At 46.3% G+C, this 26,451-nt stretch overlaps 1 protein-coding gene across 13 annotated transcripts in view; it reads right to left on the bottom strand.

The window, feature by feature from the left end:
• Positions 1–26,451, bottom strand: part of NHSL2 (NHS like 2) — a 307,579-nt gene that overhangs the window by 66,744 nt on the left and 214,384 nt on the right. Inside the window, exon 1 of one of the 13 annotated variants that reach the window (XM_043896859.1) lies at positions 11,470–12,902. The exons of 11 other annotated variants lie outside the window; for them this stretch is intronic. In XM_043896859.1, coding sequence (XP_043752794.1) covers positions 11,470–11,512 — 43 coding nt within the window. In that variant the 5' untranslated portion in view covers positions 11,513–12,902. Of the gene's footprint in view, positions 1–11,469; positions 12,903–26,451 lie in introns of those variants that run through there. One more of the 13 variants, XM_043896865.1, reaches the window with a different exon arrangement.

Raw genomic sequence — 26,451 nt, forward strand, 5'->3', positions numbered from 1 at the left:
AGCAGAATGTCATCTAGGCTTCTCGGTCCTGGCTGGTGATGCACATGAAGAAGTCCAGAAGAGGTTCTGTGTGAGGCTGTAAGAGGTTGGCAAGAACCAAAAGGATCTCTTTGGGCAATCCAAGACCGCATCACATGGGTTTGTGGATCATGGGTAACTTCTGGGTGCCACTAGACACCTAAGGTCTTGGGGACACAATGTTTTTGAGTTATAAGCACCATTGGGCTGTTATGAGTCTCAGCCATACCCATGGGGAAAATGGGGAACAACCTGGCCATCTCTGCCTTCCCTGACAACACTCCCACCCCACCATCTCAGGCTTTCATCCTACTCCTCTGGCACAGATGAAAAAATTTTTATTACCCACTGTGATGGGGAGAGGGTATATAGGGACAGGATTCACACAGCTAGTGGAAGGGTTAACTGGAACAACTCCTTGGGAGGATAGTTTGGCATTATCTGTCAAAAGTGTAAATACACATTCCTTTTACCCAAAGATTGAAGGCAGAAGAAGGGGACGACAGAGGATGAGATGGTTGGATGGCATCACCGACTCAGTGGACATGAGTTTGAGTAAACTCTGGGAGTTGGTGATGGACAGGGAGGCCTGGTGTGCTGCAGTCCATGGGGTTGCAAAGAGTTGGACACGACTGAGTGACCGAACTGAACTGAACTGAACTTTACCCAATGTTACTTCTAGGAATTTACACTAGAGGCAACGTACACATGAAGGCAAGTGAACAAAGACATACATTATACTACTATGTACAGATTTTTTTTCCTTGGACTCCAAAATCACTGCAGACAGTGACTATAGCCATGAAATTAAAAGACGTTTGCTCCTTGGAAGGAAAGCTACGATAAACCTAGACAGCGTATTAAAAAGCAGAGACATTACTTAGCCAACAAAGGTCCATATAGTCAAAACTATGGTTTTTGCAGTAGTCATGTATGGATGTGAGAGTTGGACAAAAAACAAGACTGAGCACCAAAGAATTGATGCTTTCAAATTGTGGTGCTGGAGGAGTCTTGAGAGTCCCTTGAATAGCAAGGAGATCAAACCATCCAATCCTAAAGGAAATCAACCCTGAATATTCATTGGAAGAACTGATGCTGAAGCTCCAATACTTTGGCCAGCTGATGCGAAGAGTTGATTCATTGGAAAAGACCCTGATGCAGGTAAAGATTGAAGGCAAAAGGAGAAAGGGGCGGCAGAGGATGAGATGGTTAGATAGCATCACGGACTCGATGGACATGACTTTGAACAGACTCTGGGAGACACTGGAGGACAGAGGAGCCTGATGTGCTGCAGTCCATGTGTTCATGAAGAGTTGGACATGACTTAACGACTGAACAAACAAATAAAACTATGTACAATAGCAAACTACTGGCAATAACCCCTTCAATAGAAGATATGCTAGATAAACAGTGGTTTAGTCACATGATAAAACACTCTGCAGCCATTAAGAAGAATCATGCAGCTAAAATATGTGCTGATATAGAATGTTCTCTCCTTCTCTGCCACCCTCCCTCTCTCCTTCTCCATGTGCTAAGTCACTTCAGTCATGTCCGACTCTTTACAACCCTATGGACTGTAGCCCGCCAGGCTCCTCTGTCCATGGGATTTTCCAGGCAAGAATACTGGAGCGGGTTGCCATTTCCTCCTCTAGGGGATCTTCCTAACGCAAAGATCAAATCCACATCTATTACATTTCCTGCATTGGCAGGCAGGTTCTTTACCACTAGTGCCACCTGGAAAGTCCTTCCTTCTCCATACAAACACACACACACACACACACACACACACACACTCTCTCTCTCATACATAGAAGTGATCTATGTATATGCATAAATCATCTCTGGTTACATAGATCACTTCTGGAAGGACACACAAACTACTGGTCTCTGTGGTTGCCTCTTGAAAGGGGAGATATTAAAGTGGGGGTGGGGGCTAGGGATAGTCAGGAGAACTACTTTTTCTGCTCTTTACTGTTGAGTTTCTTTCGCCACATGCATATATTACTTAAACACATGAAAGTAAAAAGAAAAAGCAAAATTAATTGCAGAAGTCTTCATCAACAAGGGGTTGGTTAAACAAGTTGCAATATATTCTTACTAAGAATGCTATACAGCCACTCAGAAGAAGAGATTCTGCCACAGAAATTGTCCATAGACATATTTAGGTTAAAAATATCAAGGCTCTGTACAAGATGTATAAGAGAATGCCACTTATGTAAAAAGATACACATACACGGGCGAATTCATAGGAAAAGATCTAGAATGAGTCACAACATGCAAAGAACAGATGTAGTCTCTGAAAGTGACTGGGAGTGGCTAGGAGGAGAGGGAGGAGAGATAAGAGGGGAACTTTTTTTACCCCCTAAATACTTGTTGATTTACTTGTGATTTTTTGGCATAATGACTATATTTTATCTCATAATAAAAACATACAAATGGTAAATAAATCATGAGGAAAACAAGAAATCTGATCTTAGAGAAAGCTGCATTCTAAAGCTTGATTTAGATTGTTCCTCTGTTCAAAAGCTGCCCAGTGACCTCATGGCAGGACTAGAGGCCTCCGGGTCTGGCTCACCTCCCCGTTTCTCCCACTGCCCCTTCACACTTTGCTCTGTGTATCCCAACTGGCCTCCTCACTCCTCATCAGCCCCAAGCAGGTGTCTGTTTTTTTTCCCTATTCAATTTGCTTCCCTCATGCTCCACACCTATCTCTGCTCCCCATCCCTACCTCCACTCCTTACTGACCTTCTGCTCTTGCTTCATGGCCCATCTCAAGAAGCCTTCTGGAACCATTCTGCGCATTAGTAAGTGAGTACCAGAGGGACTCATGTGGAGCTTGGGAAACTGCCTTATGACATTTTTTATTTGGCCATCTTGTATTTTTATGGAAACTTTATGGAAATATTGAACTAAAATATAGATATCATGTTCTTATTTACAAAGCACTTACATGACTATCACTTCACTGGAGCCTCCCGTCCATTCTATGAGGGAGGGAAAGCAGGTATGATCATTGCTATTTTCATTTCATTGATGAGGAAACTGAGGGGCAGGGAGGTTTCGTGTTCAAGGTAACATAAGTAGAAAATGGACAAGGGGGAAGCTACATGTGCTGGACTCACCAAGAATACCTACTTTTGTTTTTCAAGACAGAATATAAGTCCCTGGAGGACTGGGAGTACATTTTCATTTCTCTGCACACTAACGGGACAGAGGGAAAGTCAGCAGTGTTCTGAGAAGAAGTTTATCAAGGAAGACAGCTACTCAGTCAACCAAAGGTTTTGTGGTGAGTACATGCCAAGGGCTTAGGCCAGTGCTGGGTGATGAAGGACACCAGAACCATAGTACCTGTCCTCAAGGAGCTTACCATCTTCAAGTGAGGCCAAACACACTGAAAAATTAGAATACAACCAAGTATGAAATAAATGTGATTTGAAGTGGTACACCAGTGAATTTTTGTTTTTTAAACAGCCTATCAAGCCTGCAGCTTTGGGCAAGTAACTTTTTTTTTAATCACAAAACAGTACAGATAGCAAACAAAATTTGTGACAGCAGTACATGGATGACTGAAATTTGGGAAACTGCCATAAGCCTATTAGGATAAGAGATGGGCCAGAGACATAAAATGGGAGTGTCTGCCTAAGGGAAGGTCAGAAACTCAGCAAGGAGTTTGGAGAGACCCACCCGATTGGGACTGAGGGCAATGAAACTTGAAAGCTTTCTTTCAAATTTCGAGCCAGGCTAGATTCCAGAGGCTTCTGCGAACCAGTCTGGGAAGTGTGGACTATATCAGGAGTGATTTCAGTTTTGTGTATAGGAGGGACACAGTGAAAGTGATGTTTTGAAAGACCAGTCTGGTGGATTCATACTGGATTTAGCATGAACTGAAGTGAGCCTGACAAGTAGCCAAGGACTGTACTTGCTGGGTGCTACCCAGAAGATGCCACCAAGATGTTAATGCCATGAGAGTCAGGCCTTGAAACTAAAGTTAAGTTTTCTTCATGGAGATTCATATGAGAGCTGTGGTTTATCATGTATTATTTGAAGTGTTAAGAAGAATTATCTGAAACTTGACACAGCAAAAAATATTACTGAATGCCATTTCAAGAACACAGGAGAGCATCATCTATGTGACTGACTATTCACTACTTAAAAAATTTTAAATTGAAGTATAGTTGATTTACAATGTTGTTAGTTTCATGTTTACAGCAAAGTGGTTTGGTTATACATATATCTGTATATATCTACAGTCTTTTTTTCCAATTCTTTTCCATTATATTTTATTACAAGATACTGAATACAATTCCCTGTGCTATACACTAAATCCTTGTTGTTTGACTATTCAGTATTAATTAAGGCCCACTCTGTAAAGTTAAACTTTAGCTAGTAGAAGATTGATAAGTTACAGGTGATTTTTGCCTGGTAGAAATGAAAATTATTTCTGTCTAGTAAAAAAAAATAGCCCCAAAGATTACAGTTTTTTTATCTTGTAGAACTAGCTTTGTATCCAGCTTTTTTTATCTTATCCCAGCATTCTTTTGAAAAATTCCAATATCTTTTGGCCTCTCACACTTTTTTTTTTTTACTATTTTTAATGAAGTTATATGTATATATACATATATAGCACAAATTGTCATTAAAATCATTTCAAGCATATAATTCAGTGGCATTAATTATATTCATGATATTGTACAACCATTACCACTATCCATTTCCAAAATTTTTCATCATCCCAAACAAGAACATTAAGCAGTAATTTCCCTTTCCCTCTTTTCCCAACCCCTGGTAACTTCCAGTCTACTTTCTGTCCCTACGAATTTGCCTATTCTAGATATTTCACATAGATGGAATCATACAATATTTCTTTTGGGTTTGGCTTCTTTCACTGAGCATAATGTGTTCAAGTTCATCCGTACTGTGGTATGCATTAGAACTTCACTCCCTTTTACTGATGGATAATGTTCCATTGTATGGATATACCACATCTTGTTTATTCATTCATCTATTGGTGGGCATTTGGGTTGTGAACAATGGACCTTTTGGCTATTGTGAATAATGCTGCTATGAACATTAATGTACAAGTATCTGTTCAAATCCCTATTCTTGATTCTTTTGGATATATACCTAGAAGTGGAATTGCTAGCTCATATGGTAATGGTAACCCACTCTAATACTCTTGCCTGGAAAATCCCATGGACGGAGGAACCTGGCAGTCTACAGTCCACGGGGTCGCAAAGAGTCGGACACAACTGAGCGACTTCACATCATCACATGGTTATTCTATATCTAACTTTTTGAGGAACTGCTAAAATCTCATTTCTTTTAAAACCAGCTTTACCATAATGCTGTTTATTTCATCAATGAGTTCAACAAATTTTTGATAGGTGATCACTATATATTTCAATGAGAGTCATGTTTTTAATTTTTTGAAAGTTACACTTCAATAAGGGTGATTTATTTACCTTTCTAAACTTTAAAACAAAATTGACTCCTGTACCTCACTTCAGCTCCTATTATCTATTGCAAGCTCCCTACAAGGAAGTCAAGGAAATGAGTAGAAAGGATGGCTCTCTTTAGCCCATGAGGCCAGCATGGTATTTTAGTAGTTATAACGAGAGGGGAAATTTTAATTATGGTCCCATAATAGTGATGGCAAATAGTATCACGCAGGGCTAGGCATGGACACAGATCATGTAAATCTTTATTTTCATTGGGAACATATGGAGACTTTTCTCCTGCACAACACAGAGCAACTGTTGGTTCTCTGCAATGTGACAGCTTCTGCTAGGAAAACTCTAGAGAAAAGCTTTGCTTTAGATGAACTCTGGGACCAGAGAGACTACAATAGAATCTATTGGGAGAGAGGCTAGAATTGTGGGGGGGCGCAGCTTCAAAATTTGCCTTCATCATCATTTGACAGAAAATCTTTAAGGCTGGGAATGAAGAGAAGAAAAACCTCAGCCTGGAGCTTGAGGAGGATGGTGGGCACAAAGGTGGGGAGAGGGCACAGCCTGGGGTGGTGGTAGAGGGAGCAAGGAGCAGCAACCCTGCCCAAGACCCAGCTCCTCAAGGGGGATTTTTATTTTATTTTATTTTTCATTTATTTTTATTAGTTGGAGGCTAATTACTTTACAATATTATAGTGGTTTTTGCCATACATTGACACGAATCAGCCATGGATTCACATGTGTTCCTCATCCCGATCCCCCCTCCCACCTCCCTCCCCATCCCATCCCTCTGGGTCTTCCCAGTGCACCAGCCCCGAGCACTTGTCTCATGTATCCAACCTGGGCTGGTGATCTGTTTCACCCCTCAAGGGGGATTTTTAGTTGCTCCTATGTGGCCTTTTATTCAAACTATACAATCTCCCCCACAGAACATTTCTCCTAGAGTATTAATCACATGCAGAACCAGAGATATTCTCGGTTTCATACATTTTTAACGTTTCAAACCAAGAAATTTTTGCCTTTCTGAGTAAGGCTGAAATTAAAAAAAACAAAACAAAACATAATTCTGCCCCTCTCAGCACAAAAGGAATGAACTGGATTTTGATCATAATATTCTCATTTTTGAGATGAAATATGGAAGAACAGATGAGTATAGTGGAAGAATTTCACAGGTGGTTAAGAATGTGTAGGAAAAAAAACAGAATAAAAAAGAATGTCACTGTTATAAATATGATCAGAATATATCTGAAAGCATAGCAAGCAGGTTAAGAAAATAAAGGTAAAAAACAACTTTTTTCTGGCACCCTTATTTTGCTCCCTCACAGTGCTGTGACAAGATAGAATATATGTAATAAGCACTTTGTAAAGGACTGCACGTGGCTTGGAGAGGGGCTGGGTGGTTTAGGCCTGCTTGCTTGGGGGATCTGAGTGGCAGTGAGTTTTAGAGCAAACCTGGGACTCTCAATTTTCACATGTGTAGAGTGAGGACAAGAATTCATTCCTTAGAGGGTTGTCAGAAGGGTGGTAAGCTAAAGCCTCCAACAGAAGCAAGAACGAGATGCTGTGGCAACATCGTCTTTGGTACACATTGTTCTACACATGTTACTCTGGAATAGGTTTTTTTCCCCCTGTCTGTCACCCTAATTATACCAGAAGTTACCTGTGACTTGTTTGCCTTGAACCTCATACTCGGCCATTCATTTTTAAATGAACATTTATTAGACTTTTCCAGTTTCCAACTCTTGACAGCTACATTCTGCCCTTTAAACCACTGTACTATTCTCCCTGCCCTCCCAGCACTGAAGTCCTGGGGGGAAGACAAGGTCCTGTCGTGAACACAGTGATACCCCTCCTTCACATACTTGCCTAGGACTGAGTGTTGTTGGCTGACAGTCCTCTTCAAGGATTGCCCAGCCGCCTCCTCAGACCCATGCTGCCTTGCCCAAGACTGTGCTCCCTCCCTGGGGACAGCCTGAATCTAATAAGTGGTCCATATGGGCTGATGTCAACGTCTGAGCCCCTCACCCTAACTCAGAACAACTCTGAAGGGCCAACCCAGTTCCAGAGCGCCTCATGGTCAGCTGAGGCTGTCATGAGCTTTGCCAGCCCAACTTCTTCCTTGAACCAATCCTGCTGTCTTCTCTTAGCTCCCAGGTGTTGATCTCAAACACACCCCAATGAACGTTTTACATGTGGCCTGCAACTGTCCCTCAGAGGCAACCCTCAGGTCGGCTTTGTGGCCTCTGTAGGCTCTGGATCAGCATTTGGGAAGTCTCAATTTCAAGTGATCCCAGGAGCTGTAATAATCCCCAGGGGCCCAGTCACTGTCCACACGCCTCTCTCACAGTTACATTTTTATTTCTCTCTCTCTTTCTTACAAAATGCATTTGGAACCAATAGGGTAGAAGATATTAGCCTAGAAGAAAATAAACACAGCCATGAGAGAGACACTATAATAGAGAAATAAATGAACTTAGTGCTTAGCTGAAGGAAAGCTCCCTAGAGGAGGTGCCATTTAATCTGAGTCTTGAAGGCTGAGTTAGAGTTTGATGGGTGGACAGGGGATGTGGGAGAGGCACTCTAGGCACAGGGTACAACATGTGCAAAGGCCGGCAGGCATGAAAGGGTGTAAAGTGTGGGAGGAAAGGGAGTAAGGGACAACAAAGTCTGGGATACTAGCAGGGGCAAACTGTGCAGGGTCCTATGGGCCACACTGAGGATCTTGGTGTTGAATGAATGACGCCTTTCTGTGTTGCCCAAGCTTCCACCATTTAGGAACCACTTCCACAAGTTTTGCCATATCTAGGCACCGCTGGTTGTATTTACTATTCATCTTTTTCTCAATATGAATTTTTTTTTGCTTAAAGAAATGTATATTAATTTTTTATATGGCACCCAAAAACCAAAAAGAATAACACTTGCCAGAAATAGAAAGTAACTGTAAAAATAAATGCAAAGAAATAGAACAGAGTAATTAAATTCTATGTAGATATCATTGCCTGTCACTGTATTTGAGCCTGAGGCCTGCTCTCTTTCTGTTCCGAAAGAAGATTAGCAAGCATTACAGAGGGTGAAGAATAGTATCACACTGAGCTTTTTTCCTTGATGTAATCAGAAAGCTGGAAAAGAGAAGGAAGCAAGAATCATTTTCTCACTATGTAATTTAGTGTTTTTTAAAGCTGTACCATGTACCATTACAATCACCTTGAAGTCCCCCTCCCTAGCACTCTGCTGGCTGTGAGAGCAGTTGGTATAAACAATGAAGTGCCCTACAAATGTGGTTGTTAGTACCACTTGATTGTTTTGTCCATTGGCGCTGGGGCAGTTACTTTGATGTAGCTGTCCTTTCATTTGGCTTAGTGAAGGTTTCCAAACCAGTGCCCGTGGTGACCATCATAACCCCCACTGTGTGAGAGAAAGCAGCAGGGTGGGGCTGGGAGAGGGGCAGGATCTTGGGCAACCCAGGCTCTTAGAACTGGGAGGACCTTTACAGAACATCCTATCTTCCCACTTTACATCTGGGGAAACTAAGACCAGAGCAGGGACACAATCTGTCTAAGGCCACAGAGGGTGTTAGTGTTAGCAGTCTAGGGGGCAGACATGGAAGAAAGAATCATATTTCTTTCTCAAACAAGCTTATTGTTTGAGAATACTGGTCCTGGTAACTGCTACCTGCAAGGCAGAAGAGAACAGAATGTGGAAGCAGAGTTGGGGGAAGTCAGCACATCAGGCCTGAGAGCATGGGGGCACCATCAAAAGACCAGATCTCCTGGGCTGGGTTTCACAGCTAGGGGTGGAGGTTGAGGTGGGCCTGGGGCCTGCATGATGGGCAGCATGGACAGAGCCTTCAAGAGGCTCTAGCATTTGCAGACACGCAAGGAAATGAGGGAGAGCTGCTCCAAAGGGCAGTTCCTACTCAGCCGGGGAGGATTTGGAGTTTGACAGGCCTATGTTCAATGCCGGTTCTGTCACTTTCCAGCTATGTCTGACTTTAGGTAAAGTCACTAAACTGCTCTGAGCCCATCTCCTCACTGGAGACGATGGTGGGTACTATCAGTACTTACCTCCTAGGATTGCTAAGACAATCGCACCAGGCAATGTGTGCAAAATATCGTATACAGGGTCCACAGCACATTACTCAGCATTACTCCCTTCCCCCTTTCTGTGTCCACAGCCAAGACCTCTGATGAGATGTTTTCTTCTCTCCTGGTTCCCCTGCCTAGCCCAGCCCATTCCTCCTGGCCCCGTCCTCTGTCCCATTCTTGAGCTCATCTGCTGTCCCACATATTGGGTTATAGGTTTCCTAAAGAGTCTTTCAGGTATTTGCAGATAAGAAAGCTGAGGGGGCACACTCCAGGGGGTGGGACAGGGATGTCCCTCACCTAGAGACAGAGGGGAGGGTGGATGTTCTGGGGTAAATGGCCTGCCTCCACTGGAAGGAGAGGCTGGCTGTGGTCTCGGTCTTACAGAGAACAAAGAAAAGGCACTGGTCTCCCGCAGCAGCATTAGAAGGCAGCGCCTGAAGCGAGTCCCTCCATTATAAGCTACAAGGCGGAAGGTTAAATATAGCCCTTTCCAGCTGTCTAGGACATAGATTTATGAAATGTCAGATCTGCGTTAGAGTGAGAAACGATCTTATCTCTGCACTGTTTTTAGAGAGTAGAAAGGAGGCAATAGAAAAGAGAAATAAATCTGGACTTGTACCAGTGGGTGGTGGGCAGCCATTGGAGGATTTTTGAGCAGCTGGGGCTGTTTTATAAGGTCGCACTCTGGCTGCTGAGTGGAGAATGAGCTGGAGAGGGGCAAGAGTGAAAGCAGGGAGCCCAGCAGGAGGCAGGTAGAGGAAGGTGCCACCAGAGGGATGGGAGAAGGGAACCCAGTGCAAGATGGGGCCAGCCCTGCAGCCCAGGTAATCCTGGTGCCCCCCTCGCTCCACCTTGGAAGAAGAAGGCCAGCTCTCACTTGCCCTTGTCTTCTCAAGGGCTCACCCTGTGATTTCCCAAAGGCACTCAGACTCGTTACTCCTTTGCAAGGCAGCCCGTGAAGAGTCTGTTAGAAAGTTCTCCTTGTCCATAGGTCACACAGCTCTGTCTCCTGAGCCCCCCTCAATTCCCTTTACCCTGTGACAGACCCTCAAAGACCTGAAGACCAAAGACCACTTTCCTCTGCTTCTTCTCCATGACAAACAGCATGTAGTCCTCACACAGTGCCAGCACTCTGCTTTACAAACTCCTTTAGCTCATAAACCCCCTTGAAGTCTGACACAGAGGGCCAACTCCTGCTCCTGTTAGCTACCTCTGCAGCTGCAACTAGTTCTTCAGGAACATTGTCAAGGGCAGGCAACATCCTTGTCACGCAAAACAGAGAGGAGCCCCCTGGTGTAGCTCAGGACCCTGAAATTTATTCCACCCTACTGCCACTACTTCTGGCTTGACCTGCACTTAGCAAGCACTTGGTCCCTTAGTAGTCACCTGTGTTGATGGATGACTAGCGACAGACACCGCTTTCCTGCCCCTCCCTGTCCTCCCTGTCGGTATTGTGAAAAAAATCAGCATTTTAGCAGCAGTCCAGGAGCTGGGTAAAGCCCTGAGGGTGACGGAAACAGCATTTTCCACCATGCAAGGGACAAGGCTTCAGAGAGCATGCTAAGTTGATTTATAGAAGAAGAGAGACAATGTTTCTTACACACACACTTACAATTCTTCAGTCACTTTTCTTATCCCTCTAGAATGCCAGATTATCAGGGTTGGGATGTGATCACATCCACCCTCCCCTCCTCCAGAGCCACCCAATTTTTAATTCCTTTTATAGCCCCTCTGCCAAGTGGTTAGCCTGCCCCTCCTCAGATGCCTCTAGGACTAAAAAGGGACTTATGTTCCCCCAAACAGTCCAGGCTGCCTCAGGATACCTCCGAGTGCTCAACCCTCTCCCTCAGCAAGCACTGATTCCTCCCCATGCCACCTCTGCTGAGCCCGTGAACCTGCTCCTCCTCCATGCGACTCACCTCCCCGGCTCCAGAAGAGGGTGATAGCCTCGGCTCTCTCCATCCTAGCGGTGTGGACGACTAAGACTCCACATCCGGCAACTCCACACTGGGGGCAGGGAGCCAAGGAGCTCCACGCTGTTCTGAATCCCTTTCCTGGGCTCCTCCGTGGGCACCCAGCGACTCCTCCTGAACCCCGTTTCCCAGCACCTCAGCCAGGTCAGTTTGGCCCCTTCAGTCACATGTTCTGTTGGCCGCAAAGTTGTTTCTAGGCCGCCCAGCCCAGGGAAAGCAATGCAGGATTCAAAGAGTGAGTTTCCTCTCTCTCTTTTTCCACTCCCCACTGCCCCCACTTGCCTGCCCACAGCCACACTGGTCCAGTCCGTCCTCTCACAGAGAGACCTGTTTGTGAGTTGGTCTCGTCTTTCTCTAGGATAGGTTCTCAGCCAAAGGCCTGAATCAGAGCCCCACGGAGGGCTGACCTCCCACTCCGTTGCTGTCCTGCGGCGAGGGGAAATGAGCAGGAACTGGCTGTCTGAGTCAGCGCCCCTGGTCTATTGTCACCGTGCGGGCCCCTTCCTTTCCAGAGGAGAGACGTGCAGAGAGATAGGCCTTGTTTTTTGCAAATCTCTCTTGCACACACACACTTTCTCTCTTGGCCTAGACCAAATCTGTGCATGATGGCTGAATACAATTCAATTCAGCTTCCATAACTCCCAGGGAGTGCCTACTCCAGCTGAGTATCGTGCCTCCAGCATGTAGGGGTCATCTCCCAGCATCCTTGCCACAGACAGAAGGGCTAATGATGATGGGTCCCAGTACCAGGGGAGGAAACTGAAGCTCTGAGAGGGAAGGGGTTTTCCCAAGGCCCAACAGCCGGAGAATAGTGAGACTCAGAGTCCAACTTTTCTCTCCATAGCATCGGGTGGAGAACCCTGCTGGCCTCCCTCACTGCTTCTCCCATCTCCACCCTCCCAGCATTCTAGAATCAGTGCTGCAAATGCTAACAAAGCCTATTTTCCCAGGACACAAAACAGGAGAGAATTGCAGGTTTTAAAACATTTAAAATGCATTTTTGTTCAATTTGTTTCTGTGTGTTTAGAAACACAAGGGCCCAGGAAACAATCCGTGCATGCCAGAAGCTCACTGCAGAGGGACTCCATGACTCTTCTGGCAAAAAGACCACAGGCACATGGCCTGCGCCCTGTCCCAGTAACCGGCTTTTAACTGGAAGAGAAGTATGGAGAGTTCTTGCTCACAGAGTGAAAAGACCTAGTCAGAGCTTTGTTCTCTTTCCTGTTTTTGCCAGAAGTGCAAAGAGACAGGGAGGCAGCTTGAGGGAAGGAGTTGGGGAGTTTCCCCTTGAGAAACTACCTTGTCACCTCAAGGACGAGGATACTGAATCCCTCCCTCCTGTGCTGACTTTCAGCTCCTCAAGGGCAGGGTTGTGGGTCTTTGGAGGCCCTGCCCCCAGAAAATATTTGTATGGCTTGAGACAAAAAGACATCTAAAAAGACTGATATGAAATTTCCAGACAAGGACAACAGGTTTGTGACCCCGAGGCTGGGAGAAGTTTAGCTTCTAGGAGCAAGGACCAATTGACATCATGAATTGCATTTCAGAATTTAAGTAGGCTGAGGACCAAGCAGTGAATGTGCGCTGTGGCAGTATCAAGAGGGGTAGCCTTGGCAAGGCCGGCTTGCAGAGGCCAGACGGCAGCAGGTTAAGGAGGGAAATGGGAGGGGAGGGGAGACAACTCTCAGGAAGTCTGGCTGTGGTTAAAGAGGAAAGAGAGCCATAGCTGGAGGGAGTGACAGAGCTCTGGCTGGGAGTTAGATGTTTGTCACGATGGGAGAGGTGCTGTGTGTTTTTAAGTCGAGGAGCTCTCACCAAAATTGCCACTCACCCTATCCTCCATATCCCCTGTGTGCTGGACTTCATCTCAGACCAATTAAACCAGAATTTCTCAGGCATGGAGACTAGGCATTGATGGTGTTCTAAATCTCCTCAGGTTGGGAATCATTACACTAATTCTTAGTAGAGACTGAAGTTCAGCATTAACCCAACTAGTGGGTTGAAGGCAAATTGACCTGACTGGCTTAGCTCTCCTACATTGGCAGCTTAGCAGAGTGGTTAAGAAGACAGACTTGAGATACCTACTATCTGGACTCAAACCCCAGTCTCACCTGTGTGCCCTTGTGCAAGTTACCCTCTCTGATCCTCAGTTTCTAATCTATAGATTAGTTACATAATCGACAGTTTCTAAACTATATATCCCTTTAGAAAATAATAAAAGTACCTACACCATCAGGTTGTTGTGTGGATCAAATGAGTTAATATCTGCAAAGTGCTCAGAATGCTGCCTAGTTCGACAGAAGCAATGTTGGGGCTGGCCTATGTCTTCCACTGTCTCTCCCTAAGGCTCAGGAGGGCCCCCCTTCAAAAACATTGATGGTCAACTTGGTCTCCCATCGACTATCATCCCTGGCCTGCCTGGCTCACATTGGAGTCTGTCATCCCCCTTGGCAGCTTCTTCTTACCTGGATTCCTCTAGGCTGGAGCTAGCTGCTGTTGCTGTGATAGGGGGCCGCCATCACGCATAACTGAAGCCACATTGTTTGGGATGGGAAGACTCCACAATTAAGAGTCTCTGCTGATATCTGTCTTTTGTCCCCCAACTCAGGTTTTTGTGTTCTTTCGGCTGGAGTCAGGGCAAACAATTGCCCCTGGGCAGGGAAATGATTGGTGTGTGTCAGTTTCTACAACATACACTTCATTTTGGGGGATGGTGGTGGAAGTCTGACGATGATGGGGATGGTGGTTTTCTTCATCCTCAGAACAAGCAGTGTGACCTTGGGCTCTCTGGATCAGGACTCTGGCTTGGGTGGCCACCAAAAGAGATCTCACCCTTCCCCCTTTTGCCCTTTACCCTAATCAGACAGCTCCTGTCCCCTAGGCCAGGCCCTGAAGTATCCAGAGAAGAGGAAGGAGCTGGTGACAGAACCAAAGGTGGGAGTAAATGTCCAGAAAGACATCCATGGTGCAGGGACAGGGGTAGTCAAGAGTCTGGAAAGAGAGATGGGGGAAGGCATCAGTGTTCTGCAATGAAAGTAAGTCAGAAATCCCAGGAGTCAGGCCCCTGAAGTTAGGTTCTCAGAAGCACGAGTAAGGTTCCAGGTGGCTAGGTGGGTGAGAATATTTCAAAGGAGCACTATGCAAGACATAGTATGTGCCTTTTATCTCCTGTGTGGCACTGGAGGTGGGCACATCTTTGAGTCAAGCCTAAAGGACCTAATCAGTAAACGCACCCACTCCCCACCAACCTCCAAGTCTACAAATTCCACAAAAGGAATTCACAGAGGTGGTTCTGTGCTACCCTCCCCAATGCCAGAAACCAGACGTGGATAACATTCTCCACTCTAATGGCAGGGAGCAATTGGGAGCCTCATCTCACTTCTGGGATCCCACAGCCCTCCATCTGTTCTCTTGGAGAATTTGACAGGAGATTGACTTTTTAAATAGAAAATCTGCTGTTGAGAAAGATGAAGGTTTCATCAAAGACCATTTACTCTACAGGGATGCAGATGGCACTTAGGAGGCCATGTCAGCCTAGATTGTTTGGAAGTACCACCTGGGGATGATGCAGTGCTGAACTGTCAGCATGCAGGACCACCTTGCAGGGGCATCTTTCTTCATCATCTCAAGCATCATTCTTGCCTCTTCTCCATGTCAAAGCTTTGTCTGTCTTCTCTTAGTTTGGTCATATGGCTGTGGCTATGTGGCACAGGGTGTCTCCACCAGGGTGATGAGGAAATCCCAGAGGCCATGAAGACATCTCTTGGGCAGTGGTAACAGGAGTAGGGGTGAGGGCAGGGGCAGAGAGCAGCTGGACTGTGGCCCACATTAATCTCATCTCTGTAGTTAGGTGACTATGGGCAGATCACCTCGCTTGTGTGGGTCTATAAAATGCAAGGTTTGTGGGAGTCTAGTGGGTTAAAATACCCAGGTCTCACTATGATACACAAAAAGTCTACTTTTCCCATAGAAGACTTTTCAACATTGACATGCAAATATTATCATATGTACACACTGTGCTCCCCCAAGACTCCCTCCACACCCCTCCCAGCACCCATTGAGAAGCTTGGAATCAGGTGATTCCTAGAGACCTCTCTTCCTCTGACAATTTCAGACAGTGATGATGGCAGCACACCTGTTCTCCTTGCTTACTATGTGAGAGGGGTTTTGCACGCTGCATCTTATTTCATCCTCACAACCACCCTATGAGGGAGACACTATGAATCCTACCAGATAAAGGAGGCAACAGAGACTCTGAGAGCTTAGGTCCCTTGCCCAAAGGCCTATAGCTAATAGGTGGCCAAGTCTGGCTGAGAACCCAAGGAGCTGTGGAAGTCTTCACCAAGTTCTACATCCATGATTCTCATCACTCCATGAATTTTAAACATTTTAGATGAGAAAAACCTATAACATTGCCCCAGATATTCCCCAACTATGGCTAAAACCAGAAAGCTTCACCTGCTTAACCACATTTCACTGGCATTCTATAATCAGAGAAGACATCTGAAACCACCCAGCGGCACAGGCCCAGCCTGGCTTTGTTGTCAACTGAGGTGGAACAAGGGCAAACAATACCTATTACTTTTGTTTCCAAGTCTTTATATCTATACCATGATAAGGCTTACACTGTGCAGCATTTTTACACCTCACAATAAGCCCTTTAGAACATCCTGCACCATTGGTTCCTTACCACAGCCCTGTAAAGTGGTGGTGGTGATTATGATTATCCTCTTGTGGCAGATGAAGAAATTGAGGCTACAGCAGTAAAATTACTTCTGCTAAAGACCCTAGGTAAGGGTCAGAGCTTGGATTCAAACCTGAGGTTTCCCACACTAAATCCACACATTTCCCTGTTTCCTGTGGCTGCTTCTTTCCATAAAAAGAGGCGCAGACTTTTGCATTTATGTCTTTCAACTATGTTTGTTGGCTCAGGGACATGATATGATTTGGTCTCTCAGCCTGACAGAATGATTTGCCAGGGTGCTTGTTCTATATGTTAATGGTTTTTATTTTTCTTTGCACAAGCATTACAACAACGTTAATGGAAGTCTAGAAAGAAAAATTCACCAATAAGCCTGCCACCCACAATAAATCAAGTTTTGCTTTTTCCACAAATTCCCTTCCAATCCTCGCTCATGAGTAGACATTTTTTTCACAGGGTTTGTAAAGCTCAGCCTCAATAAAATTTTGTATCATGCCATTTGCATGTTATATTGTACTTTACTATGAGCACTGTCCGTGTTGCTCAACTGTCTTCATAATTAGCTCTTTAGCACTCCACTGCACTTCAGTGAGGTTGGCTGCATCAGATTTACTTAGCCATTATCCTATTATTTGACAATGGGGGGGTTACTGTAATTTTTTATACCCACTTTTTGTTTTCTTCTAATTCTGGTCTAAGGAATGTGGGAGTATCACCATTGGCCTTAAGCCCAGGGCCCATGCCTATACCTTCAACATGTCTCTCATTTGTGGGAGGTGAGGAGCACAAGGAAATATTTTGTTTGGTGGCCTACAGTTTCAATTTCTTCCATACCTTCCAATGGGCTCATTAAATTGGATTAGGAATTATGCCTTTGAGAAGAAGGTTTCCCAGGGGAACAGAGGCTACCTGACTCCTTTATAAGTCTCTGCAACTTCAGCATCCATCAAACTGAAATCAAAGATTTTGAGGATTCCATGAGCTTGTGGACTATGAAAGGGTTAGGTTAACTACAAAAATGTCTGGTAAATGCAATGAGATCATTTCTCCATTGTTTTTAGGTACAGAGGAGAGAATGGTGGACTCATTTTCATCTTGAAGCACAGGTCACCTTGCTTTCAATGACAGTGTGGCTGCTTGGTGAGGTGGAAATGGAGGTGGAAACCAGTATGATATCAGTTATCTCCACTTTGGAAGCCCCTCTCAATGCCCAATTTGGCTTAAACTCAAGAATTCCCCCACTTTCTCACTAGCTCAGGAATCAGCTCTAGCTTCTGGAACCAACATGGAGCTTCAAATGAATTCAGTTATTCCAACAACCAAAACATGTCATTAGACAGATATATGGTGGGACTTCTACAAGGCTGGGAATTGCAGTCCTTGTTGTCATAGAAATCTGCTAGCCTTACCAGCATAGAACCATAGAATCCACCCTTCACTGCACCCGGTCTCCAGGGTTACTAACTCCTGTCACAGATGCAAAGATGTTGAAAAGCACATGGCATGGTGCAGTAGGCACAAGCTTTGACAGTCCAACAGGCTTGGCTTCCAATCTTGCCTCTACAACTTCTTTTTTATTGGACGATGAGGCAGCTCACCCCTGAGTCTCAGTGTTTTCCTCTGTAAAATGGCATCAATAGTCCCTGCCTGCCCAGCAGAGACAAGGCTACCCATGAGCAGAGGTTAGCTCCAGCTGGTACAGGTCAGAGGCATTCTGGGGGAAAAGGTGAGGGGTACCTGGAGGAGGAAAGTGGGGATGGGGGTGGGGAGGGAGCAGTAAAACTTGGTGTGGACCATTTACAAGGAGAGATTGATCAAGTCCAAGACTGTGACTTGTCATCTCACCTTCAGGCAAACCATTTTTGAAAACTGTTTCACAGAACAAATAGGAGCTATACTAATGGGAAGTTGAATGCAATATATGAGAATTATCAAAATAAAAAAATGTTTCTCTATCGTTTTCCAAAAAACAACCCTCCCCCCCAAAAAAAAAGTCAGTCCCTGCTTGGAGATTGTTCTGAGGGTTAAGCAACATTGTAAATGAGAAATGCTGGCATTTATACACAGAATGGATAAACAACAAGATCCTACTGCATAGCACAGAGAAGTATAGTCAATATCCTATGATAAACCATAATGGAAAACAACATTAAAAAAGAATGTATATATATGTAAGACAGAATCACTTTGCTGTACAGCAGTAATTAATATAATGCGGTAAATCAACTAAACATAAATTTAAAAAGTGCTGGCATACAGTATGTGTGTGATATTGGTTCCCTGTCTCTTCTGTGTGGGATACTTGTTCACATAGATGGTTTATATGTGCACAGCCATACAAATACTATGTAGTTAGGGTGGTGCTAGCATGTATCTCCCCTAAAGTCCATACAGATTCATAGGGCAACATGGCTACACTCACTCAAGAGGTGAAAGGGGGTGTGAAAGTTGATGAGAAGTCAATTCCAGCTCACAAGCCTGGTAGACAAGTCTTTTCAGGGTCAAAGCAACCTATGTTTTAAGGTCATGGTGTGTTTCCACATGCTGTGACTACCCTGCCCTCACCCTCCACTTCCACCTGCTTTGCAACTGCACTGGCTGTTCCTCATGATCCCCCAAACATACCAAGCTCACTCCTGGTTCCATTCTCAGGGCAAGACCCATGCTATTTCTCCATCTACAACTACAATCACTTGTTTCATTTGAAAAACAATCTCAACTTTTTAAAAGCTCTCCTAGCATCTCATATTATATCTTCCCAAGCCCCCTTGGCAGGGGTGGGGAGAGGTGTGTGTGATAAGAATCCCCCTTAAGGATTTACAGCTTTATAGCTGAAGGATGGAGGTAGCAGAGGTGAATTACTTGCCTAAGATCACACTGCTGGTTCACAGCCAAGAGAGATCAGAACCCAAGCTTTCCAAGACCTGGTTAACAGTTTTTCTCCAACCTCTGGTAAATAAGTTTTGTGCTATGCTGAGCTTAATTGTTCAGTCATGTCCAACTCTTTGAGACAGCATGGACTGTAGCCCACCAGGCTTATCTGTCCATGGGGATTTTCCCGGCAAGAAAACTGGAGTGGGTTGCTATGCCCTCCTCCAGGGGATCTTCCCAACCCAGGGACTGAACCCAGGTCTCCCGCATTGCATGCAGATTCTTTACCAGCTGAGCTACCAGGGAAGCCCAATTTTAGGCCTTACCTTAGAAAAGCTCACATTTTACTAGCGCATATAAGCATGTAACAACAACCATAAAAATGACAATGCTGGAAGGAAACCATCTGAAAAGGCTACATATTGTATGATTCCAGCTATATGATATTCTGTAAAAGGCAAAGCTATGTTAATATTATAATGATCAGTGGTTGCTAGAGGGATTGGTGGTGATGGTGGAGGGGAGATGGAAGTGAAGCAGAGATGATTTTTAGGGCAGTGAAAATATTCTGTATGATACTGTAATTATAGATATAGTTCCTTTGCCCAAACCCATAGAATGTACAACACCAAGAGTGAACCATAATGTAAACTATGGACTTTGGGTTATTATGTGTCGATGTAGATTCACCAATTATAACAAATGTACCACTCTGGTGGGGATGTAGACCATGGGGGAAACTATGCATGTGTGGGGGTAGGAGGTATATGGGAAATCTCTATACCTTCTCTTTAATTTTCCTGTGAATCTAAAACTGTTCTTAAAAATAAAAGGCCAAGTAATATGTCAATGTATGGCAAAAACCACTACAATATTGTAAAGTAATTAGCTTCCAACGAATAAAAATAAATGAAAAAAAGAAAAAATATATAAAAGGCTTTACTGTTAAAAAGACAGAAGAAAAGCACATTGAAAAAAAGACAATGCCAGCAATGATAAAATTATGTACACGTTCCCAAATTAGTACAGAGGAACGAAGGACGAACTCTGTTAATTAATTCTGTATGGAGGAAGGAGGTTGGTCAGGTAAGCTTTTAAAGAAGAGGTGACACCTAATCAGGGTTTTGAAGGATGGCTAGGAAATTGCCAAGAGAAGATAGGTGGTTAGAGGCAGGGATCTAGGCAGAGGAAAGTGCACTTGTAAAAGCATGGACATGTTGAATGGGCATGGTGTATTTGGTAAACCACAAGTGATTCAAGATGGGTGGATCATCAAGTTCAACAGAAAGTGAAAGGAGGTAAGGCCAGAGAGGTAGGTGGGGTCTAATCATGGAAGGTCTCTAAGTTGTGCTAAGGAACATATATTTTACCCTAGAAACTGGTGCTTCCCAAACCTCAGGCAATACTGTTTTGCATTCTCAACTTTTTTCATGCACCACCTATACTACTATTTACTTACTTGGCCATTTTATTAAAAGAGATTTACTCTAAAAATGCTTAATCTTGCCCTAATTAAAAATATATGAGTAACTGTGGGTTGGATTTACTAGTTATATTTTTCCTAGTGCACATTAAAATATGCCCAGAACTCTGAAAGTTGAAAAAACTTTTGTCTATACCACCTTCAAATGATCTTAGGCCACCTGGGATGTGCAGGGTACATGCTGGGAGCAATCCTGACCTCCCCTCCTGAAATTAGCAAGCTTTGGGTTCATAGTAAGGGAGTGCGGGGCAAATCGTTCTGGGGACTTTGCTAGGCATGGCTGGGAGAAGGGCAAATGTGGAGGCAGGGAGCCTAGTTCTGGAAAGGGTCAGAGATAATAAAGGCCTAGACTCAGACGCTGACAGCGTGATAAGAGGTGGGGTTTCCAGGTCTCAGAGAAGACTTGACAATAAAGACTTGTTGAATGAATGGATGGATGGGTGGGTGGATGAGTGTTAAGTATGAGATGAGGCAGCAAGAAGAGCTGACTCCCAGGTGTCTAGTTTGGGTTCCTGGAGAGATGGTGGTGTCAGCAAGTGAAAATGGAAAACAAAAAGGGAAGCTTCTCTGCAGGGGCAAAGGGTGGAACAAGAAAATGTGCTCGGCTGAGTGTGAGACCCCTGTGTACTATTCAGATGGAGATGGAGCAATCCACTATGTTAGTTTGAGCTGGAGGTAGAGATTTGGAGGCCAAGCCTCTGGAGGTGGTCTCTGGGTGTGGTCTCGACCACCAGGGGAGAGGGTGTAGAGTCGGAGGAGACACAGGTCTGAGGCAGTGCTCTGAGGAAAGAAATCTGCATGTAAGGGTGGGCAATGGAGGAGGTGTTTTTTTTCTCCATAAAGCATTTCCTAGTAACCACAGGACAGACTGCCTCCCACGGTCAACGCCTTGCTCCCTCCCTTAGATCACTAGCTGACTGTCTCCTGTGTTTCCCTCCCCTCTTTGACCAGTTTGTAGGCAGCTTGGGCCTAGGAGGCTAACCAGCCTTTCTCTAGTTAGCCCAGTGAACATGAAGGTTTCTGGGACTGCCTAGGGATAGTGAGTGTGCAGGTGCAGTGCTGGGGGAAGCCAAAGGCTAAGACGTGAAGCAGGGCAGGAGGTGGAGTGAGACAGAGAAGGAGAATTGGTCATGAGACTCCCTTCTCAGGCAGCCAGCAGCTGGTCCAGTAGTTACCGCCTCCAGGATGACCTTGGACTGGAGCTGGCATTGAAGATGCAGAGCAGTTTTTCAAAGATGAAATGGCAGTCAGTAACTGTCCTGAGCTGTAGCACCAGCAGTTACATGCAAAGTTACCCTCAAGCTCCCATCGTGGCCTGTACAGAGCATCTCTATTTAACACCAGCAGGTCCTGAGCTTCTGTGGCAGAGATGCAGGATGCTAGCAGCTGGCGGTTGGGCCATTCACCTAATGGTGGCCTTAGAAGAGTGTGTCCATGGAAGATTCCAAAGAAACTCCAATGCCCAGAACCTTTGCTACTGGCTCAGTCCACCATAGGGGCCCCAATTCAGCCCATCCAGGAGGCCACACCAGAACCTGCTCTGACACGTGGGCCCCCGTGGCCATCAGCCTGCATGGCAGCACATCCCAGGTCACTTTTTGTAGCTTCCCTCCCACTACACCCTGTGAGACTCCCGTTCTAGGGTTTCCCCTAGGACTGCTTGGCTCTGGACAACTTCCTTCAACCAGATGGCCAGCTGAGTCCCCAGGAAAAGGCTGGACAACCCTCTGGGCCTGAGCATGGCAGGCTTTCAGCAAGACACATATCTATTTGCTGCTTTCTGATAGTAAACTGGAATTAAACTTAGCAAAAATTTTTTTCTACCTTCCCACTGGCCTGAATGGTAGCTGAGGGCCTCCCCAACAGGTACAGCGGAAAACCACAGGCTTCTCTGCGAGGACAGATGCTAAGAAGGGAGGGGGGCGCCATCTAGACAGAGGGAGGAGGACAGGGAAGGTACCTTCTGCTTAATTGCTGCTGCCTGATCGGGTGCTTCCCAGTGACCAAGGGAAAAGCAGGAGGGAAAATAGCTGGTGGGGAGTGAACAGGACAAGAGAAGTTGCGTCCATGTTGCTCCTGCACTGTCTGGGATGGTGGGCTAGGAAAAGTTGTCTGCAGATCCCGTCTCCCTGATTTCCACGCTGTTAGCATCCAGGAAGGGGTTGTTGGGGAGAGCTATGCCAGCACCTTTGAGTGAGTCCTTGTCTGGAGAGGGCCCGGGGGCGAAGTAGGGCACACCCAGGGTAGGAGGGCAACAAGCTCAAAGCTGGCACATGCTCCTCTCGCCCTTGCGGCGAGGAGAGCTCTCTGCCAGGGCTGGGGCAGGAGGTGGGGGCAGGGCATTACACAGCAAGAAACAGATTCATCTGGATCATTCCGTGCATGCAGCATAGGAGGTAGAGGCAGGAGAGGTGTAGGTGTTCAGTGCAGGGTGGGGGCAGCTGGGGGAGATGAAGATTGGAATAACAAAGGAGGCTCGTAAAGGATAAGCCATGCATGGTTCCAGGTCTCTGCCTACTGGATGCAGACAGAAAGCACAGTCTTAGCAATAAACTTCAGTCCATGGCACGTTGCTCACTTCCCTGACGCTCCAGCTACCCTCCAGAGGCTACATGGGGTTGCTGGCAAAGAGGCTGGCCCCTACCAGCTTGGGGAGCTCTGACTTATGCAATTCGGGCTGGCGCGGGAGCAGGGGAGCTGGGAGTTCACCGGCATCTCCCTCGAGCTCTCCCCGCCCCCAGCCAGCCCCTGAAAGTCACGCCAAGGGTCAGGGGCCCCCCGCGGCTGTAGCTGGGGAGGCCCTGGCTGGAGGGGCCCCGGAAAAAGGAGGGAAGGGAAGAGAGTACCTGTTGCTGAATGCATCCCGCTTTGGCTCTTACTCCTCGGTTGCTTGTGGTGAGAGTTGCCCATCATTCTGTTCTGGACTGGCAGCCGCCCTGTGGCTGCCGCCGCCGCCTCCTCCTCCTCCTTTTCCTCCTCCTCCTCCCCCCACCTCCTCCTCCTCCTCCTCTGCCTGTGCTCCTCCCCAGGTGCTTACATCACCTCAGCTTTGCTTTTCACACACATGGCTCATCCAAATCCCACTTGCGCTCCTGGCACACATTTGTCCAGACCTGACCCTCTCACTTGGACTAGAGCCTGCTAGGAGCTTCTCCCAGCCTCTCTCTCTCTCTCTCTTCTCTCTTCCTCCCTCTCCCTCTCTCTCTCCCTCCCTTTCTCTCTCTCTCCCCCTTCCTCCCCCTCCTCCTTGCTTGGTGCTCCACTCAGGTTGAGCAGCCCAGGTTCCAGGAGAACCCTAGTGAGCCCCCGCCAAATCTGCCTCTGTAGACAGGGCCAGCACGGCTGCCCTTGGGGACCCACCTTGCCAGCCCTCACCATCCCTGGCCGCCTCTGTTCCCAGTGCTGTCATTTCTGCTGCCGCTAGCTCGCAGCTCCGTCTGCAGAAGCTCGCAGGACTGAGGGGCCAATAACAGAGCCTAATCCGGCAGTGTGACAGCGACCAGTGAAGGAATGTGGTACTCGGGAATTCTAAGTGACACAGCTCCCTGCTCCGCTGGGGGACGGATCCAGTTCTGTAAGTGACAGCTGCCAATGGACTCTGGGCTCCAGTCCTGACCGAGACCTGGGGAAATCTGGGCAGAATATGAGGCTGCCAGGCTGCAGACTGGGAACGAACGCAGCCAGATGTCTCTCGCATGCCCAGTGTGACCACTAGGCATACCTGGCTCCTTGTCAGACACACCTGGAGTCTCACTCCACTCTCCCCTCTTTCTCCTGCCTTGCCTTCCCAGGGGAGGGTAGTGCTGGCAGCCCAGAGATTCACAGACTGGGGCCGGGACCCTTGGCAGCCAATGAGAAGGCTCTGTCCATGAGTCACACTGTAAATCCTCTCTCTCCCTCTCTCTCTCTCTCTCACACACACACACACATGCAGCTGCTCACTGCAAGTGCTGCAGCCCCGTGGGATAAATGACATGAGGCAGGTTGTGCTGGATTTGCAACTCATTCCAGCCTCAATAGCCTGGCAACGAGGAAGGGCCGTGACTCCTGAAATCAACTCTGCCAGAGCCAGACAGCCTTGAGTGACTTCACTTACTTAGCGGAGTTGTAGTACTGCCCAAGGCTGATGTCATCAGACTCATGCTCACAGACACAGGGGGCCTGTCTGTCACGGTCACAGAGCACTGTGGGTGCAGGTCCAACTAGAGCCTCAGCCTGGCAGAGTTAGGGCTCTGTGCTATCCAGAAAGCAGAACTTTCTGACTTTGGGATAAGAGGTCTAAAGTGGGATCCATCTGTCCGTCCATCCATCCATCTACTCACCCACTCTCCCATTCAGTCATTTAGTCATTCTTTCAACAGTCCCCAGGGATCTGCTCTGGCCAGGCAGGCCTCGTGTTAGGTGTTGGGGACACAGAGGTATAAGTCACCATCTAGGAGGGGTGACCAACATATCCACAGACCACAACAGTACAGTGTGATCACTGCTATACCAGGGAAAGGAACACGTGTTGGGGGAACACCAGAGAGAAACTTCTTTGGTCTGGAAGAGATGGAGATACCTTCCCAGAGGAAGTGACTCTTTGAGTGGGTCAAGAAGGATATAGAAGAATTGGCCAGACCCAGAAAGGGAAAGGGTAGACTGCTAAATTGGAGAGGGAAATGGCAGCCCACTCCAGTATTCTTGCTTGGAGAATTCCACGGACAGAGGAGCCTGGTGGGCTACAGTCCATGGAGTCGCAAAAAACCGGACACAACTGAGCAACCAACACTACTAGACTGTTAAATATTTGGTATAGTTAGTGTGGCTTCCCTGGTGGCTCAACTGGTAAAGAATCTGCCTGTAATGTAGTAGACACAGGTTCGATCCCTGGGTCAGGAAGATTCCCTGGAGAAGGAAATGGCAACCCACTCCAGCATTCTTGCCTGGAAAATCCCATGGACAGAGGACCCTGGCAGGCTACAGTCCATGGGTTCGCAGAGTCAGACATGACTGAGCAACTAAACACAAGTACTTGTGCTAGGAACATCTTCTGCCAGGCCCCAAGACATCAAGGATCTCTTCAGCTTTCTTTAATAATTCCACACACATCCCTTAAGCTCCACCTTTGTGCCAGACATGGCTACAGAGGGAGGCAGACACTGACTTTAAGGCTCCCTAAAGCCTTGTTGGGGAAATAGATAATTATACTGAGAAGTCACAGGATGGTGTGATCCTTGCTTGGGCTTTGTAGCTCACTGTAGAAAGTGTCAGGAGGCCTCCAAGAGGACCTACTGGAGGTCAGAAAAGAGGTCTTGGGAAATAGAGGTCCCAGAGCAACTGTGAAAGACAAAGAGTGAAGCATTTGGGAAAACAGATTAATGCAGAAAATCTTAAAGATTTATGAACATAGCAAAAACTTGAAAGTAAGGTTTGGGGACAGTTTGGTCCCTGCCCTCTTGTTCACTTATGCTGGGTCCAAGATACAAGTCTTGGTAGGTTCAAAGTTGTAAATATGGACTGAAAAAGGCTTAGAGAGACTGGAAGAGACAGAACCATGATGTCTTGAGACAGTCCTAAAATGCACGGGATGCCCTGAGAGTCAAAGCAGAATCAAACTCAACTGGGCTGTGCACGTGGGACTCTGGACGATAGTCTCAGGGGTCAGGTGAGGAAGTCTGAATAGGAACAGGCATGCTTTGGAAGTCTTTGGGGAGTAAGGGGAGGGAGGAAGCTGCTGAGGAATGAGTAAATGATAAACTAAACACACCTGTGTACACACTACCCAAGTCAACAAGTTGAGTCTAACCTGGTCTACAAAAGCCCCCCTCTAAGCAGTTTTTAAATCATCATTGTGATCTCACAATAGCCCTGAGTATATATCAGTTCAGTC

This window comes from Cervus elaphus, chromosome X, assembly GCF_910594005.1.
Source record: "Cervus elaphus chromosome X, mCerEla1.1, whole genome shotgun sequence".
In the NCBI taxonomy this organism is placed as follows: domain Eukaryota; kingdom Metazoa; phylum Chordata; class Mammalia; order Artiodactyla; family Cervidae; genus Cervus; species Cervus elaphus.